Here is a 17,381-nt window from a genome sequence, read left to right as displayed (position 1 = left end):
AAAGTCAACGCAGAGGCAAATTCTTCAGGAAAACAAGTGGTGTTAAGCGAAAAAAGAATTATTACCTTCAATTTACGGAAACTAAAAGAACGCTGCCACATTCCTGTCCATTCTATTCAAAGCAAAGTCTTTGGTTTTCAAATGAAAAAACCTTAAATCCATAAACTTTGAGAAGATTAATTTTGGCATCTTCTGGTTTAAAAAAAAAAAAAAAGGCAAACCCCTTCAACCAATGAAAAGCTGTAAGGGAAGGAGCAGAGTTCAGGCACTCTGGAGAATGGACGTGGAGGAAACACGTGAACATGTCCACCCGCCCAACCGCACGCACACACACTGTGCACACAACCAATAGGCAAAGACTCTGAGTACGTGACTGCTAAGTTTAATTCAACGGCTACACCCACTCCTGCCCTGTAAAAATAACAGAATGCTCCTCTCAAAGTTACATCGAGATGTGAGCACAGGTTTGTTGTTTTTGATACAGTTTTACAAAAAGTTGGCACCAAATGCACATAAAGTTTTAAGGCTTAATAAAAATACAGATGAGTAATTTCTCAATGCAGCTTGGAGGCTGAGAAAAGGATGCTAAGAGTTAATGAAGCTTCCAAATACAGGCAGTCCCCAATGTACAGAGCATTTTCCAAATGCAAATGGCCTCCCCCATCAGGTTCGAAGGAGCAAAAACTTTTCTGCTGCTCCTCCCAGTGACCAGACTGCCCGGGGCTCGCTAAACCCATGCCCAGGGCCCCGAGGAGGGAAAGGAAGAGGGAAGATGGGAACAAAAGTAAGGTGATGTAGTCACTGCTGCCCAGAGGCTCTGCTCTTGTTGTTTTCCTCCTTCCCCCAGGCCTCTAACCCCAGCTCTGCTCTGGAAGTCCCTGCCAGGGGACAGATCTAGAAAGCTCTTCCCCTCATGTAACTGACGGTGAGACTGAAGCCCCGAGGGCCAGCAGCACGTCAGGGTCTTCTTGGCAATCCAATTTGGAATTCACAAATCATTTTCTTGTATATTAAAAAAAAAAAGTTATAAATAGCAGTTCATTTCTACCTTTGGAACATCTTATTGTAAGTTAAACAAGTTAGTGTGTTTGAGCTTAAAAGCTAACCACCATTTATGACATTTTTTACTGTGGAAAAAAATGAATTCCAGACAACTTTCCTATAAATGACCATTTGAAGGATGGAGGAGATAGGAAGCACTTGATAGAGTCACATGGAACCAGTGTTTCTCGGCTCCAAAGTCAGCAGGGGGACAGAAAAGCAAAGTGTCTTTGCTTGGCAAAGCACCGTGTGAACCCTCCCCCAGCGCCGGTGGAGGATGTGGAGCTTGGCAGGGAGCTCCTGCAGTCACTGGAGCGTCCAGGCCACTAGGAGTGTGACCACATTTTAACGACGAAGACATTTTCAGCACCTGCATTAGCTTTGTAGGCACTCGTACCAGTAGCTCCAACCCAAACTGTTGGTCCCACGTGACTGCAGTACAGGAACCGACACCGTAGCCCTTTAGAGGCTCAATTGGAGAAACTTTCACCTGACAGATTACAGCAGCACGATTCTTGCCAGCCCATTATCTTTGCTGGCAAATACCATGGAATGGGCCAGTTGAGACATTACTGCCAAACTATTTAATCTCTTGGCCTAAGGTCTCTAAGACTCGTCTGGAAACTGTGAATATGATCCAGAGGTTCTGCAAACCTTTATAAAGGGTGGCCTAAGAACACTTTCCTTCCTCTTCGGTGTACCTGAGCAACAGACTTTTTTCTAGAAAGGTGTCAGAAACAGACCAGAGTCAACAGTTACTGATGTAAAGCTGGTACTTGAGAACAGGTCTTGAGCTATTATGACAGAATCCAAACCTAAGAACCCAAGGTTCTCAAGCATCTCTTCTTCCCACTGTCAGCAGGAATATAAAGGAAGACACATGAAGGAGTTAAACAATCCCATTACCTGGATAGATCTGGGTAGTTTTAAAGTCCTATAGAAGTTAGTGGCCTTGTAGATAGGAAGTGTTGCTGGTGAAGGGAACTGTCCACATCATTGGTGAGGAGCAAAGGCCTAGACTTAAGGCTGATGAGGAAAAAAGGAACAATTCACAAGCAAAACTGCCTGTAAAGAGCCCAAAACCAGTCTCTCGTGGATGAAAGGGAGAGATTTCTACGTAAGATCTGGCCAAGGATTGAGAGGGCAGAAGCGGGGCACCTTGGGAGATCAGGGTACAAAATCTTTCCATAAAGCGTAAGACTGAGAACAACATTTTGGTTTTTTGTTTACAGCTGCTGAGGAAAAGCAATGAAGATGTTTCAAGAAAATCTGTGGAACTGAAGTGAAAAACACTGGGGCCGAAGTCCCAGAAACAGAGACCGTGTCCATGAAGGGTAAATGGCGTCAGGATCTGAGGGGTCTATCCAGATACCCACCCTCCCCACCCCGCTAGGGTTTCAGTGTGTCTTGCTCTTCTATCCCACAGTAACGGACACGTGGTTTTTGGATTTCTCTCAAAGGCTTTAAACTCTGCTACTGTGTTAGTGACTCCTAGATACCCAATTAGCCAACACACCAAGGACGTGAAGACCCCACGCCTCAGGTGCACCTGCCTGGCACCACCTCCCTGCCCACCCACCCGAGAGCTCCTCTCACACCAGGGATCACGTTTCCTCCCTTGGTTTCCGGGAGGCGAGGTCTCCGGCTTCTCGGGATGGCAGTGGAGCCAGAGCAGCAGCTTCAGGTGTCCACCCAACAGACCCTCTCCCCACCCCGCTCCTTCAGGCTAAAGAAACTATAATTTTGAAATCCTATCTCTCGAGTTTCTTGTCTGGCTATGGGGGACGCAGCAGCGTCTTAGTAGAAGGAGATGCTGGACTTGCCTCCAGGCGGGTTCAGGACTTTGTTGTGGGAGCGAGGCCTCGGGCCCAGCCTGGGCTCGTGGCTGTCAATGGTGGGCGCAGGCTCCTGGGCGCGGGCTGCTTCTCTCGGGCCACCTGGCTCACCCGGCTCTTGTCTGGCGGAGGCGCTGGCTGCGGCTGCGGGACAAAGTCAGCACAGCGTCCTGTTAGAGGCTGCCTGCCACCCAACGGGCAAGGGCACGCCGTCCGGGGAAATGCAAAAGAAGCAGAGCAGGTTCTGCCTGCCCCAGGGCTGGGCTGAAGCCGGGCCGGTACTGAAACACACTTGGAGAAATCCTTGAGGGATCATCTCCACACTGCTTGCTGGACTCCACTCCCCTCCATCCCACCTCAAGTATGAAAAGGAAACGTCCTCAAAGTGAGCTCGTCTTAAGTGGGGGGCCCAGCAAGGCAAGGCAAGGTTACTCTGGACTTTCTGAATGAACGAATTCCCATCTCTTCCTAATCGACAAAGGGAAATGGTGACCCGAAGGCAGAAATCAGTGCCTGCAGTCAGCTCAGAGGACCATGGGGGACTGACTGGGCCTGACACCCAGCCCCACGAGCGGGGCAGCTCACTGCGGAGCGACCCATCGGGGGGAGCCCCGACCCCACCACAGCCCCGCACTGCTCCTCCTCACCGCCCCCTGTCTTCCTCCCCTACCCTCCTTCATGCCCTTCTCTTCTGCCAGGTCTGCCAGCACTGCCCTTGGTCACAAGTTCATTGAAGGCTTTGGACCCTTGCCCTTCACTACATGAGATGAGCTTCTAGAAGAGGACGCCTTGGCCTTAGGCCCAGGCTGACCCCAGCACTGACAGGAGGTGCAGAAAAACCAGCAGGAACGCTGTCACCAGAAGTAACTGAGCCCATTTCCCCTGCCTCCTTCCAACACAAAACCCTCCTGCAATCACCACAACTCTGCTGTCTTCATCGGCAGGCTCGCGGGGGGGGCACAGGGTTTTCCCTCTCCACCCACCAGCGGCCTCTGCAAAGCGTGAGCCCCGGCGAAGGGACAGAAAACAAGCTCACCTCTAAGGTCCAGTGTGTCCTCTCCCTCACACAGGAACACGTGGTCCTGTAACGAGGCAAACCCAGGTCAATCCACCACTCGGACACCTCCTACCTCGCGCAGGCAGACGACGGGAAAGGCGTGGATGACCTGGGTCTATTTTTACCTTTAAAAAGTTTTTATTTGAACAATTTTAACCATAAACAAAGCAGAGAGAAGAGCCCCGTGAGCCCCCAGGTAACCTGCTCTACAGCAAGTGACATCAGCTTGCTCGCCTCCATTCTGGTCTCAGCCACACATGCCTCCCAACTTCCAGCCCTCCACCCCTTCGTGGGATTATGTGAAAGCAAATCCCATATTTCATTTATCCATAAATATTTCAAGATGTGGCTCTTTCAAATGTCCTAAAAAACTCTCTCGCAACTGCAAAAACTAATGACTCCTTAAATGTCTAACACGTAGTCAAGTTTAAACTTAGCACATGTTCTCACAGCCCATCCGTGTTACACTGTGTCAGAACTTAATTCCTCTTTAGGGCTGAATAATATAACATCACATGTGTACAGCACAGCACATTCTGTTCACCCATTCATCTGCCGGTGGACACTTGGGTTGTTTCCAATCTTTTGTTATTGTGAATAATGCTATTAAAATTAAGTGTACAAGTATCTGTTTGAGTTGTTGTTTGCACAATTGGGGGTATATATCTAAGAGTATAACTGCTGGATCATATGATAAATTCTATGTTTAACTTTTTCAGAAACTGCCAAACTGTTTTCCACAGCGACTGCACCATTATACATTCCCAAGAGCAGTGTATGAGGGTTCCAATTTCTCCACACCCTCACCATTTCTTATTTTCCATTTTTTTTGATAATAGCCATCCTAGTGGGTGTTAAGTAGTATCTCACTGTGATTTTGATTTGCATTTCCCCACTAAGGATGTTCAGCATCTTTTCATATGCTGATTGACCATTTGTGTGTCTTCTTTGGAGAAATGTCTATTCAAATGCTTTGCCCCCTTTTATTCTGGTTCTGAAATTTTTATTTTTAAAAAATTTATTTTATTCAAGGATAGTTGATTTACCATGTTGTGTTAATTTCTGCTGTACAGCACAGTGATTCAGTTATACATATATATATATATATACATTCTTTTTCATATTCTTTTCCATTATGGTTTATCACAGGATATTGAATATAGTTCCCTGTGCTATACAGTAGGAGGATCTTGTTTATCCATTATATATGTTAATAGTTTGCATCTGCTAACCCCAAACTCCCACACCATCCCTCCCCCTTGCCTCTGCCCATTTCTGAATGTGGTTGTCTTTTTGTTGCTGAATTTAAGGGTTCTTTACATACTCTGGCTAGATAGCAAACCTTTGTCAGATATGTGATGTGCAAATACTTTCTTCCATTCTGTGTGCTGTCTCTTCATTCTCTTGATAGTATCTTTTGATGCACAAAAGTTTTTAATTTTAATGAAGTTCAACTTATTTATTTAAATTTTGTTGCCTGTTTTTGGTGTCACATTTAAGAAACCACTGCCGAATCCAAGAATAAGATCTGTCCCTATGTTTTGAGTTCATTTTTGTACATGGTGTAAGGTAAGTGTCCACCTTCATTCTTCTCATGTGCACATTCCATTTCCCAGCACCATTTGTTGGAGACTGCTCTCCCCTCACGAATGATCTTGGCATTCTTGTGGAAATATCAATGAACCACAGATGTGAGAGTTATTTCTCAGCTCTCAATTCTATTCCGTTGGTCTACATGCCAGCACCATGCTGTTTTGATTCATGTAGTTTTGTAGTAAGCTTTGAAATTGGGAAGTGTGACCCTCCAATTTTGTTCTTCATTTTCAAGATTGTTTGGCCATTCAGGGTCCCTTGAGATTCCATATGAATTTTAGGATAGGTCTTTCCATTTTTTCAAAAAACAAACAAAGCACCACAAACAAAAACAAACCAAAAAACCAAACCACACCACTGTTGGAACTTTGATAGGGATTGCAATCCTCAGGGTTTTTAAAAATTACTAAAATCTCCCCCTACTGACTCCATGTAGTTTCCTATATCTTGAATACAATCCCTGTAGTGTTGATTAATATGAGGATTGGTCTGACTCAGGCTTGGTTGTTTTGATATGAATTCAAAGGTGGTCCATGATGAACTTCTATCATGAGGCCTATAATTTCTGGAGGTGTCGTTTTGTGATGTTAGCAGCCACTGATGATTACCACCCAGATCTACAGTTTCATTACAAGTTTGCAAAATGGTGATATTTGAATTCTGTTATTCCTTCTTCATTTATGGGCTGGAATACGTTTATAAAAGGAAACTTTCCCTCAATAGCTGTCATCCTGAGGTACTGTTCATGCAAGAAACACTGGCTAAGTGCTTGATTCTATCTGTCAGCAGTTTTCCAGATGGTCCTCTGACATTCTCCGAAGGTGACAAATTAGATTTTAAAAATATTATCAGGAACCCATAAATTCTAAGTATTTGGTGAATTTTAATCCGATGCAGTTACTGTACTTATTGATTGATGACCACTAAAAATAGAGGAATGTTTATGAGAGGTGAACTCCCCTGTTTTATGTTCAGTATTATAAATATCCTCAGCATCCATCTGTGATGTGCAGAGAAGGGCAGTGGCCTACCTGCAGTGGGCTGCCCCCACCACCAGCGACCCCCAAGGCTCAAGTCATCACGAGGCTGGAATACATTCCTCCGATGACTCAGGAGAGCTCTGAAACTCGGTGACTAATGACTGCAGCCAGGAAAAGCAATGTCACCCATCTTGTCTCTTCCTAATAACATGTCACACCTGCCTCAGAGCCTTTTTAAGAGTACCTGGCTCAAGTTTTGCTTTTCTTACTCTCATGTCTGCTATCTGTATGCAGTCCATACCTTGGGTTTGTTTGGGTGTGCCATGGGTGAAGTAGCAGCGACTGGGGAGCCAAAAATGTCACTGGTCTTCCCACCAGGGGGGTTCAGACGCTGTCGAGTCTGCACAGGCGTGGATTCGTCAAATATACCACTTCCTTTCCCCCCTGCAGAAAAAATCAGGATGGTTAGCAACCCGGAACATCCACCCCACCCACCCTCCACACTCATGACTTCAGAGACCTCCTCTCACCGCAGTGCCAGTCCTGAATTCAGGCCAACAAGGGTGGGGTGATCAGGTTGATGAGCATCCCTAAAGACCCATGTCAAACCCAGCCCCTTTCCCGGGGGCCAGCTGGGGCCTTCCTCACGAGAACTGAGCTGTACCGGGCTTGCTGCTAGAAGCGAGATGGTAAGATGGCATAAAACAGCATTTTCCCCCCTAGAATTTCCTTAACCCTGAATTTTTCATGTTTTCCTGCTGAAGAATCTTCTACGTTAAAGCCATGAAAAGTTCTTTCATAGATTAAAAGCAAACACCCGCTAAATTTTGAGGTCAGACAGACAGAACTGAATTAATAACATGCCCTATTCAAGGCAAACCTGTAATCTGGAAAACAACATTTACTGAGAATGACTACTCTCCTCACCTCAATCTGTCTGGAACTTCCAGTGATAACTAGATATGTCACTGAATTACAGACATTTAACATCTTTGCTGCCAAGTAGAAATGATGTGATGAGCTACAATGAAAATATGCATCTCAGATGTAAGTTCTTATAAGCTGATGGCTAAGGCATGAACGTGAGAAGTAAATACCGATGTTAAACAGGAAGATGCGAGCACACGCCGCCAGCCCATCCCTCTCTGCACTCAGCAAACACCAGCGCCTCCCTTCCACCAAGCGCCCACTAAGATTTATAATCTTACAGGAGAAAGAAGGTGCATCCACAAATGGCTATGAGACCACACACAAGTTGCTCGGCCCCTCTGCGCCCCACATTCCTCACCCTTCGAACGGCGGTGGTACAAGGCCCTTCCTCACGGCGCTGTGAGGGAATTCACTGACTCACTGTCGCTTGTGTGTCAAATGCTTACGACAACATTGGGGACATAAATGCTCAGTCAGCATTTGCTAAAGAAGCTTCCCTCAGACACTGTTCAGTGAAAAAGGCGCAAAACGATCTAGACAGCACACAGTGTCTCACTATAAAAGGACCTGTATGTGAATAAAGGGCACTGGTTACTCCACTTCCCTCCCTGCAAAGTGCTCCCCTCTGGGGGCCATGTGTCTGCTCAGGAAATGGGGTGGCTGTGGTGCAGGGGCTTAGGACTGCTAAACATATTCATTTTTATAGTTGTGATCTTTATTGACTGTCTCCAAGAAATTCAATTTTAAACAGTCACTTCCAGGCTGTAAGAACCCATACTGTTAGAACAGGGGACGGTGCACCATGAGAGGAGCACGGAGCTCCGAGGAGGAGGAGGCTCCACTGGGGGCTTGTCCCCTCGCAAGCCCTCAGACTCGACCAGCCTTCCGGGATGCCGGTTGGTCGTCTGGGGGACACAAAGCACAGCTCCACAAGGATGGGAACCTGGCCCTTGCAGCTTTTCTGGGCCAGGAGAAGTTTAGAGAATGGGTGGGACTGACCGCAGGAAGATGCACACATTCGTGTCGTTTGAGGCCGATCACAAGCCTTCCAGCCCCAGCCACGGCCTCCCAGGGACCCGCAGCCCTCAGGCTGGGGCAGGTGGCACAGCATGGGGTCAGGGCCCAGTGCCAGGCAGGATCCTGCTCAGCCGCTGACCAACTGTGTGACAGCACCTGGCTGGGGTCGTTGGTGAGATAAGTGAGTCGACACACGTGGAGTGGGCAGAGCAGAGAGTGGAGAGGAAGCTCCCAGTCATGCTGCTGGGCTGCTGTCACGAACAGGGTGTCGTCAGCAGAAATGTTTGGACTACAAAGTGGAGAAAAGCTGCTGCCCGAGGTCACCCCTCGCTGCTTGTTACCATGCTGTTGCTGGTCATGCTTAAGTAAATTCTTTGTAAGATAGCGTTCAGCTTATTTTAAAATGCAAGATAAAAATAAAAGTAACTCAATTTCAAGTTTTTGGCTAAAGGCACTGCTCATTTAAAAACAATTTTAAGAACTGTGAAACATGACACAGACAAGTACCTAAAATATAAATAAAGCAAACACCCAAGTAACGAGTAACGATCACAGATGATCACACGTCTTACAGAATTCTATCAACTCCCAAAAACCTGTGTGGTTCTGTGTCCGAATTTTCTGGAAACTACAAACTTCTTCTAGTTTTACCATGTATATGTCCAACCCTAAACAACACAGTTCTGTTCTTGAATTTTATGAAAAGTAAAATAATAGACACACTGCCCGTCTGTTATTCAACATTTTATCTGAAAGATGAATTCGGCTATGAAGGTGGAAAAAATGCTCAATTCACTCATAATTGAAGAAAAATAAATTCAAGATATACTTTTTAAAGAACCAAATCACAAGGCACAGCGCCTTGCGTGGGGAGCAAGCGCTACAGACGTCCTGGGGCACACGTCTGAAGACCAGTGGAAGCACCAGCATTTTATTTATTTATTTTTATTATGATTATTTATTTTTGGCTGTGTTGGGTCTTCGTTGCTGCACGCGGGCTTTCTCTAGCTGTGGTGAGCGGGGGCTACTCTTCGTTGCGGTACGCGGGCTTCTCATTGCGGTGGCTTCTCTTGTTGTAGAGCACGGGCTCTAGGTGTGCAGGCTTTAGTAGTTGTGGCACGAGGGCTCAGCAGTTGTGGCTCGTGGGCTCCAGAGCGCAGGCTCAGTAGTTGTGGCACATGGGCTTAGTTGCTCTGCGCCATGTGGGATCTTCCACGGCCAGGGATCAAATCTGTGTCCCCTGCATTGGCAGGCAGATTCTTAACCACTGCGCCACCAGGGAAGCCCTAGAACCATCATTTTAAACTGACCCGGCAATTCCATCTCAGGAAATTTACCCCAATTGGTATATTCAGGAGGTAAGTTGGGAGCATGGGCTTCAGAGTCAGGAAAACCTGCATCCAAAGGCTAGTTCTGCCACCAGTGAGCTGTGGACTCAGGCAGGCCAGTGAACCCCGAGCCTCAGCTTCCTCCTCTGTAAAGGGGGTAATGCCACCTATCCCCCAAGCTGTGGAGACGACTGACACACAGCACAGCCCCTGACAAACACCAAATGACCCACCCGTATCAATCACCACTGTCAGGAGGAGGTCTAAACCAGAAGAGTAGATGAAACACAGCACCCGACCAGCCTGGGTTAACTTCCAGTGACGGCCGGTGGCAAGTCCCTTGCTCCGAACGTGCTCCATTAGGCCCTCCCCGGAGTCTGCGGGGTCGAGTCTGCAGGGCTGGACACACCAGCAGGTTCCCTTCTGGGCTGCCCTTGAAATTCATCACAGGTAATTTTCTTCCTTCTTTCCTTTCTTCCCTCCTTCCTCTTTTTTTTTTTTTTTTAATGTAATTCATTCATCAGTTAGAAAGAGCTCTTGGGTGACAGGAGGAGGCAGAGCGGGGACTCCGGCATTTGTTAAATGCTCAACTATCATCACAGAGCACTTGGCAGGACAGAAAACAAACCCCAAACAACAGGACCGTGAGAAGCAGACATTTTGGCACAGGGCTTCCCGTCGCTGTCACGACACCTTGCAACTGTGCACAACGCAGGGGTTTTCTATCTCTCCAGCCAGGAGGGGCCCAGGCTGCCCATAGGGCACGAGATGGGCGGGGGAGCATGAGATTCTGAGGGTCTGGCAAAGCAGCGCTGCCCCACGCTGCCACACTGTCTAGAGAACCCGAAGCCCCAGAGACAGCTGCAGCCGTGCATGGTGCCGAGCCAGAGCCACGGCCGCTGGCGCGCCCACCTCCAGTGCCTCCAGTCTGAGTCTACCTGCCGCATCACATCGTTGGTACAAAGGATGAGCAGGGCCGAGCACTCCTGGCCCTGCAGCCCCACAAACTGGGTAGGGGAGAATGTTATTCAGCAAGAACCACCTGCTTCTCTGCTATAACTAAATCCAAAGATACCACTAACCTCCACCCCTCCTTACCCCCCACCCCAAACCACTGAAAACAACCAAACAACCAAAAAACTAGCTTTTGAATCTATTGCTTTTGTTCCTCTAGGTTTGTCAAGCAATATTTGTACCCAGAATTGGGGTGGGGTAGGGAGTAGTTCCAGCTCTGGTTCTGCTTGATTTCGTTATTTGTCTGAAATTCTGACTCCCGTGTTGGGTCTCTCAGATCTTTAAGGATGGAACAAACCTTGTCTTCCCCTCGTAGATACAGACAGGGGAAAGCTCCTCAGGTAACTATCACTGTGCAGTTGCTCAGCTGGACTGTCCATCAGCCAAGAGAAACACTCTTCTGAGATTCCCTCCCACTGGAGCCACTAGAAGGTGGGTAAGTAGTGAGGAGCCACACAGATGTGTGCCAGGCTGAGCCACCCTTTTTAGTTTCAATCCCACTAACAATCTGATTAAAACTACTCTAAATGCACAATTTGCACGCAATTTCAAGAATCTCAAGGAGTCAACGGGACAATTTGGGGAGCTTCCGTGGTGGGAACCAGAACCCCACCATCTGCCTTTGTACCCTCAGTGCCTGTACGCAGCCAGTATCTGGTGACAGACAGATGAGGGGGAGTCCCAGAATGACCGAGCCACCTTCAGGACACAAAGCACAAGTCAGGATAAAACTTTCCTTCTACTCTAGGACTCTGATGGCAGGGGATAACCTGCACCAGAAAATATTTGAAAGGATCAATATAAAGAAAGGGAAAATTTTATCAAAAGAGCAGCACAAAAGAGAACAGGTAGAGGCCAAAGGATTAAGGAGTCAAAAGCCCATACCAGGGGGATTGGTCCTTTTGGGTATGTTCTGAGGTTCTTCAGTTGATCCAAAAATATTAGATGCCATCCTGTCGGGCCTGCGTGGAGGTGCGGCTTCTTCTGGATGATCACTCGGCTCTCCTCCCGGGGGCTTCATGGCCCTGCAAGCAGACAGGGTGTGAGGGAGCAACAGATGGCCCGGGCGCCACCATCCAGGGGCTGTGGCACAGCAAGTCGGGGCAGACATCTGTGGGAAAACCACACACCGTGGCACGACAAGCTCATGGCCGCTGGCCAGCCAGCAAACCTCCCTCCCTGCCCTTGAGTTCCCTTAAAGGTTTTCTCTGTACATCTTGATTATGCCAAGACCTCCAGAGATGTGCATACTCTGAAGTTACTCCTGTGACCTCTCATTAGTAAAATTAAAGTTTCCATGAAACAGGCAAACTGAGCCAGTTCAGTAGAATTTAATAGTCACTTTAATTAGCAGACAATAGTGCTGGGTGTTGTGGCTCACACTCGCTCAGTGTTTATACACGCTAACTCCTGTTCCAAGGACCTGACACGGCCACCCTCTAAGGCAGGCATGATTTTCACAGAGGATGAGTCTGAGCTAAAGAGAGGGCCACACAGGAAGTAGCAGAGCCAGGACTCAGACCCAGGCAGTCTGGCTGCAGAGCTCAGACTACACCCTAATAATCCTCAACATCCTCTAGAAAAAAAAGACGGGGCAGTGCACCACTTACCCACAGAGTAAGCTTGACCCAGAGAGCTGCGTCCTCAAAAGGGCAGCCACTGGCCACTGTGGCTAGTGGGCACTTGGACATGGGGGTCTGGGCTCTGATGTGCTGTAGGTATAGACTACACACCAGACTTCGAAGACTCAGCACAAAGAAGAAAAGGCAAAATATCTCTTTAATTGTATCTTTTACATTGATCACATGTTGAAATAATGTTTTGCGCATATTAAGTTGAATAATATCTATTAAACTTAATTTTTCCTGAATCTTTTTACTTTTTAAAATGTGGCTACTAGAAAATTTAAAATTCCTTATGTGGCTCACATTTCTAATGGAAAGTATCAGCTCAGACCATGGGGAGCACCACCCCCACTAACCCACGTGAGTCCTGGGAATCTACACCAGGCTGATGGTTTCTAGTCCCAAGGTCTGATACCACCAATGACAAGTTAAACATCAGACAGATCAGAACACACCAGCTGGACCACTGTTCACTTTAGATCGACGCATGTGCAGAGTGTCACCCCAGCACACACTGGCATCCTTCAAGTGTGGATTTTAATTAAACACCCACAGAGAGCAGTGCTATTCCCACACTCAGTCACCACGAGCCGAATCTACTGTGGTCTCGATCTTTGGGAATCTGCCATGCACTTGGAGGCTGGATATTTCAGAAGTGGATGAGCAGGACCTTGAGTCACTTTTTATTGCAATAACTGAAGAATTAAGAAAATTCCATAAAGCTCTTCCCTGACACCCCAAGAGCATCGGTTTCCTTCAGCAGGGCAGCATAACACTGAATTCATATGCATCTTTACAGGAAACCTATGGCCGCACTGCAGGATCTTAGCTCTCCCACCAGGGATGGAACCTGTGCTGGCTGCAGTGAAAGCGTGGAGTCCTAACCACTGGACCGCCAGGGAAGTCCCAGGACACCTAGACTTTCAAACGTATTTTAAAGCAGAGTCTTAAACTGAAGTGTGGCCCCTGCTCTTTCACCAGTCCTAAGCAAGAGGACCGCCTGTGACGCCAGACATTTAGAAAGAAGTGAAACTGCAGAGCTCCCCACACAAAAGCGATGCAGACACTAGAAGAATAGGATGTTTAACATGCTGTTTCCTCAACAGAGCTAGAAAGGGAGCTGATCATTCGTTGTAATTTAAAGGGAACGGAGTTCTCTGCTCTCTGGCTGTAAAGCAGGACAGCAGAAAGCGCTCGTCTGCTCCGAGGGCCACCAGCGTGCCTGCTCACTGGGACGGAGACTGCAGGCAGGCCGCTCGCCACCACCCAAGCCGCCACCCAAGCCGAGTGTGCAGTGGGCCAGCCTTCCACATGGGTTCAGTCACATCAGCTTGAAGGAAGGGGATGGGGATGCCTGTCCAGCAGTTAGCATTTCCTTAAGGATTTGATAAAGAAAAAAATTACTCGGTTTAAGGGAAAAAACCTTTTTAAAAAAAATGACCAATAACCAGACTTAAATTAGAAAGGCATTAGTAAGACCTCACGTCAGGCCCTCTGGTGGGGGACACCCGAGGCCATCTGACTCCCACACCCATTATAAATCTCACAGCCCCGACACAATGACATTCCCAATTTTCCTTGGCATATTTTCAAGCAGGTCCAACAGGCTTGGGTCTCTGAGATCTGCCATCCTCAGAACTGAACTGAACTTAACATCAAGTCTCATACTGGCATGAGTTAAACTTCCTATTTTACTGACTTATTTGCAACACAGCTTTTCTTTCAAACCCTCAAATTGTCAGACCAGATGCGGGGTAGGCTCCCCAGCACTCTCTCCTCTCACATTCCACATCCCTGGATACACGCCTCTCCCTGGCCTCCCCCGCTTGCTTCACTCTAACTCGAATGTTCCCTGAGCACCTACCACGGGTGGGCCTGCGCCAGACCCTGTGGATGGAAAGACGAGCAAAGGCAAGTCCTGGGCCTGGAGAAGCTCCCAGCTTTCTGGGAAGACTAGAGCTGTGCAGAAGCAGTTTCCGTGTTCTGCATGAGTGATGCCACAGAGGCACTGAGTGTCACTGGAACTCCAAAGACACCTTTGGAGTAGGTAAGGCTCAAATTGTGTCTGTGGTCTCCATGAGGAAAGAGAACCACTGCAGCACAGGAGGTAAGCGATATTTATTTGAAACCGTCAAATGTTAATTTGGGGTGGTAGAAATATGTTATTATATTATTTTGTGTACTTTTCTGAATTTTATTTTACTTTACTTTGAAAAGAAGGGAAGGAAAGTGGTGCCCAAGAATGTTGTAGCAGAGAGATTACTGCACACAATGGCCAAGTTTCCTGGGAAGAGGTGGCAAGCATCTCCACCACAAAGGCTATATGGGGTGGCACTAGGGTCGCACAGCCTTGCAGCAGTCAAGCAAATCACACAGGCTGCTCAACAGGGTCTCGAATAAACCGGACTGAGAGTTAAATAGACATTTCCATAAAAACAGAAGCTGCAACAATGGCTCAAGGCGGCCCTCATAGGCTCAGTATCAAGTGCAGGTATCACTTCGACTCTAATTACAGGAGGGGGATGGGAATACCAGTAGCTCAGACGTCTTGGGGATGATCTCACTACATGGGGATGCTTCCCAGTTATGGCTTCCTTTTTCAGTACCCCTTGGATACATTTCAATGAAGACATTCCAAGTACACAACAGAAACTAAGGGGCACATGACAAGAAAATACACACAGCTCAAGTGGACCACAGAACCAGCAGAGGCAGAGGCCACATCAACGCTCACCTGGAGGGACCCATGCTCGTGACCCCACCTCCAACAGCTTATTCCTGTATCCCAGAAAAGCTATGGGGGACCTGTCAGGCTTGGAGTGAAGCTGCAAAATAGACCTAGATTAAATTCTTTACAAATATACATCCTACAGCTTAAAAGACCTCAGATTAATGATGGCTAAAGCATAATGCTTTTATAGTTCAAAATCCCTTTAACACCAGATAATCCTTCAGCAAGAAAACAAAAGTAGGGTTTTAACAGAGGAAAACCTGGCCCAGTAATCTTACAGCCACCACTTGATTCCTTTCACAGCTAAGTAAAAGGCCTGTCGAGCCAGTCAATTCCTGTCGAGCCAGTCAATTCCTTTAAGACAAAGCTGCTAACTGATCCCAAGCAGGAGCTTCCAATCGATCATCCAGTTAAGATGGGTTTTCCTTCTCCAACATCCTAAAAGGAAGAATTTTCTCCTTATCCTCTCCAAAAACTAATGCCCCAAAGAAATGTGGGTATCAGTTTAGAGCACCAGCTCTGCACTGTCTCCCACAGCTTGGAAGTCAGCTTCACATCAGCGTTCCTCACGGTGCTTATTCGCTAACTGGACCAATGTTTGCTAGGCATCCAGTGCCAGGCTGTGTAAACAAAGAAAGAGTGTACTTAGTGGACACAACGGAGAAAGTGCTGGGAAGCAGCCCTTGCCCAGCTGGTGTGGGTGGTGCAGAACAGCAGCTTTCAGGCACCAGAAACCTGACTCATTCTGAGCACTCCAGGATATACTTCTGGCCCCATATCAGCACAGATCTAGACGGGAGTGATTAATAGTCACTATTACATGGGATAATGACTCATTATTCGGGTAGGAGTATTACTGAATACTGACCTAACTCCCTCAAATTTACAGGGATTTTATCACTCAAAACAATTCTTTTATTCTACGTACTGTTTACCTCAAAAGACGTCACACTCTTCTGCTTTTATTGTGGGGCTGGGTCACAGAAAAGGCTCACAATAAAGAAAACTCTTAGGCAGCTGAAGAACCAGCTGCACAACGCAAGCTGGCTCCTCCAGCGGCAGGACACCGCCAGCTCTGGCGACTCTATGTGACTCCCAATACCCATTGCTCTACAAGCTAAAAAGAAAGCAAGCGCGCTGCTATGTGTTCCTGAGTGTTTAAACCCAGTCGAAACTCTCCTTCTATCACTTGCTGTCCCGCCTGTTTCCTTGTCAGTAAAGTGGGGGAGGGCGCCGCCTAGCTCCCGGTCTGCGGCAGTGCTGAGGGCTCCCGAGACGGGACTTTGCCCCGAGGCCCATCCACTAGCGCACACGCCGCAGGGCCCCAGAATCCCCGCAGCGCCGCCTCGCCCGCCCCCCCGCAGCAGACGGCTCGGCCAGCATCTCCGGCGCGCTCGCCAATGAAGGGGCATGTGCTGGGACCGGACGCGCGGGGAGGCGCACTCAGGCCTCCGGGTCCCGCGGGCGCGCCCACCTCCCCGACCCGGCCGCGGAGACCCCGGCTCTGTGAGCTCACCGCGGCCGCCCCACCGCCCCCGCGCACCCCACGTGACCGTGGCTGAGCCCGCGCCGCACCTGGAGCCGACCCGGCCTCCCTTGCTTTCCGGCGCCCGGAACATGTCGACCGCCACTCGGAGCCTCCCGGCCGCCTCGCCGTCCTTCCCGCCCGGCCCCGCGCGACCCGAGGCCCGCCTTCTCGCTCTTATTGGGCGCCGCCGACACCAGTCAAGCTGCAGCAGCCTATCGTGGTGTCGGACTCCGCCCCACGAGACGGAAGCTTGGTGAGGCCTGCGCCGCGCTCGCAGCCGATTGGTGAGAGCAGGTACCGCTCACGGCGCCGGGCGCCGCCATTGGGCAGTAAGCCGGCGGGGGAATGGCCCTCCCCCCCCCCCGAGGTGGGCGGGGTCGGGCACTATCCGGGCACCTGGCCGAAACTCCCCGCAGCCTCGCGGGGGCCTCCTGCCCGCCTCCCGGGTCTGCCGTGCCGGCGCCAAGCAGCACCGAGCTGGGTCCAGCCTGTCTGGAGACGCTTGGTTTTTGCCAGCCAGTCAATGGCACGTGGATACGTGGCCAAAGGAAACGGAATCGCAGTTCCTCTGTCCTGCACGTCGTGGGGGCAAGAACACTAACTCAGAAATGGGAAGCAAGGGATAAAGTGTGCCAGCTGTCTTGATTTATAGCTCAAAAAAACAAAACACATTCAGCAGTGTTTTGTTGCTCAGTTACACTG

The 17,381-nt window shown here is 48.6% G+C and overlaps 1 protein-coding gene across 2 annotated transcripts; it reads right to left on the bottom strand.

Moving 5' to 3' along the window:
- Positions 1-366: 366 nt before the first annotated feature.
- On the bottom strand, positions 367-16,836 carry JPT2 (Jupiter microtubule associated homolog 2). 2 transcript variants are annotated; one of them, XM_082431877.1, is made up of 5 exons: positions 16,727-16,836; positions 11,681-11,820; positions 6,808-6,950; positions 3,913-3,958; positions 367-3,020 (listed from the first exon to the last, which is right to left on the bottom strand). In XM_082431877.1, the coding sequence occupies exons 1-5, from the start codon at positions 16,768-16,770 to the stop codon at positions 2,839-2,841; spliced, it is 555 nt and encodes a 184-aa protein (XP_082288003.1). In that variant the 5' UTR covers positions 16,771-16,836; the 3' UTR covers positions 367-2,838. The 2 variants fall into 2 exon arrangements, with proteins under 2 accessions (XP_082288003.1, XP_082288002.1); XM_082431876.1 differs by having other exon boundaries at positions 11,681-11,906; positions 16,727-16,832.
- Positions 16,837-17,381: the final 545 nt, after the last annotated feature.

Source organism: Balaenoptera physalus (genome assembly GCF_965194825.1).
Source record: "Balaenoptera physalus genome assembly, chromosome: 16".
In the NCBI taxonomy this organism is placed as follows: Eukaryota; Metazoa; Chordata; class Mammalia; order Artiodactyla; family Balaenopteridae; genus Balaenoptera; species Balaenoptera physalus.
This window is presented reverse-complemented; position numbering and strand designations above follow the sequence as displayed.

Coding starts and splice junctions, on each gene's coding strand:
- JPT2 (XM_082431876.1), bottom strand. CDS start 11,906: ATGTCTGCCCCGACTTGCTGTGCCACAGCCCCTGGATGGTGGCGCCCG. Junction 6,951..11,680: donor CAAAAGGACCAATCCCCCTG/GTATGGGCTTTT, acceptor TTTTTTCTGCAG/GGGGGAAAGGAAGTGGTATA. Junction 3,959..6,807: donor CACACCCAAACAAACCCAAG/GTATGGACTGCA, acceptor GCCTCGTTACAG/GACCACGTGTTCCTGTGTGA.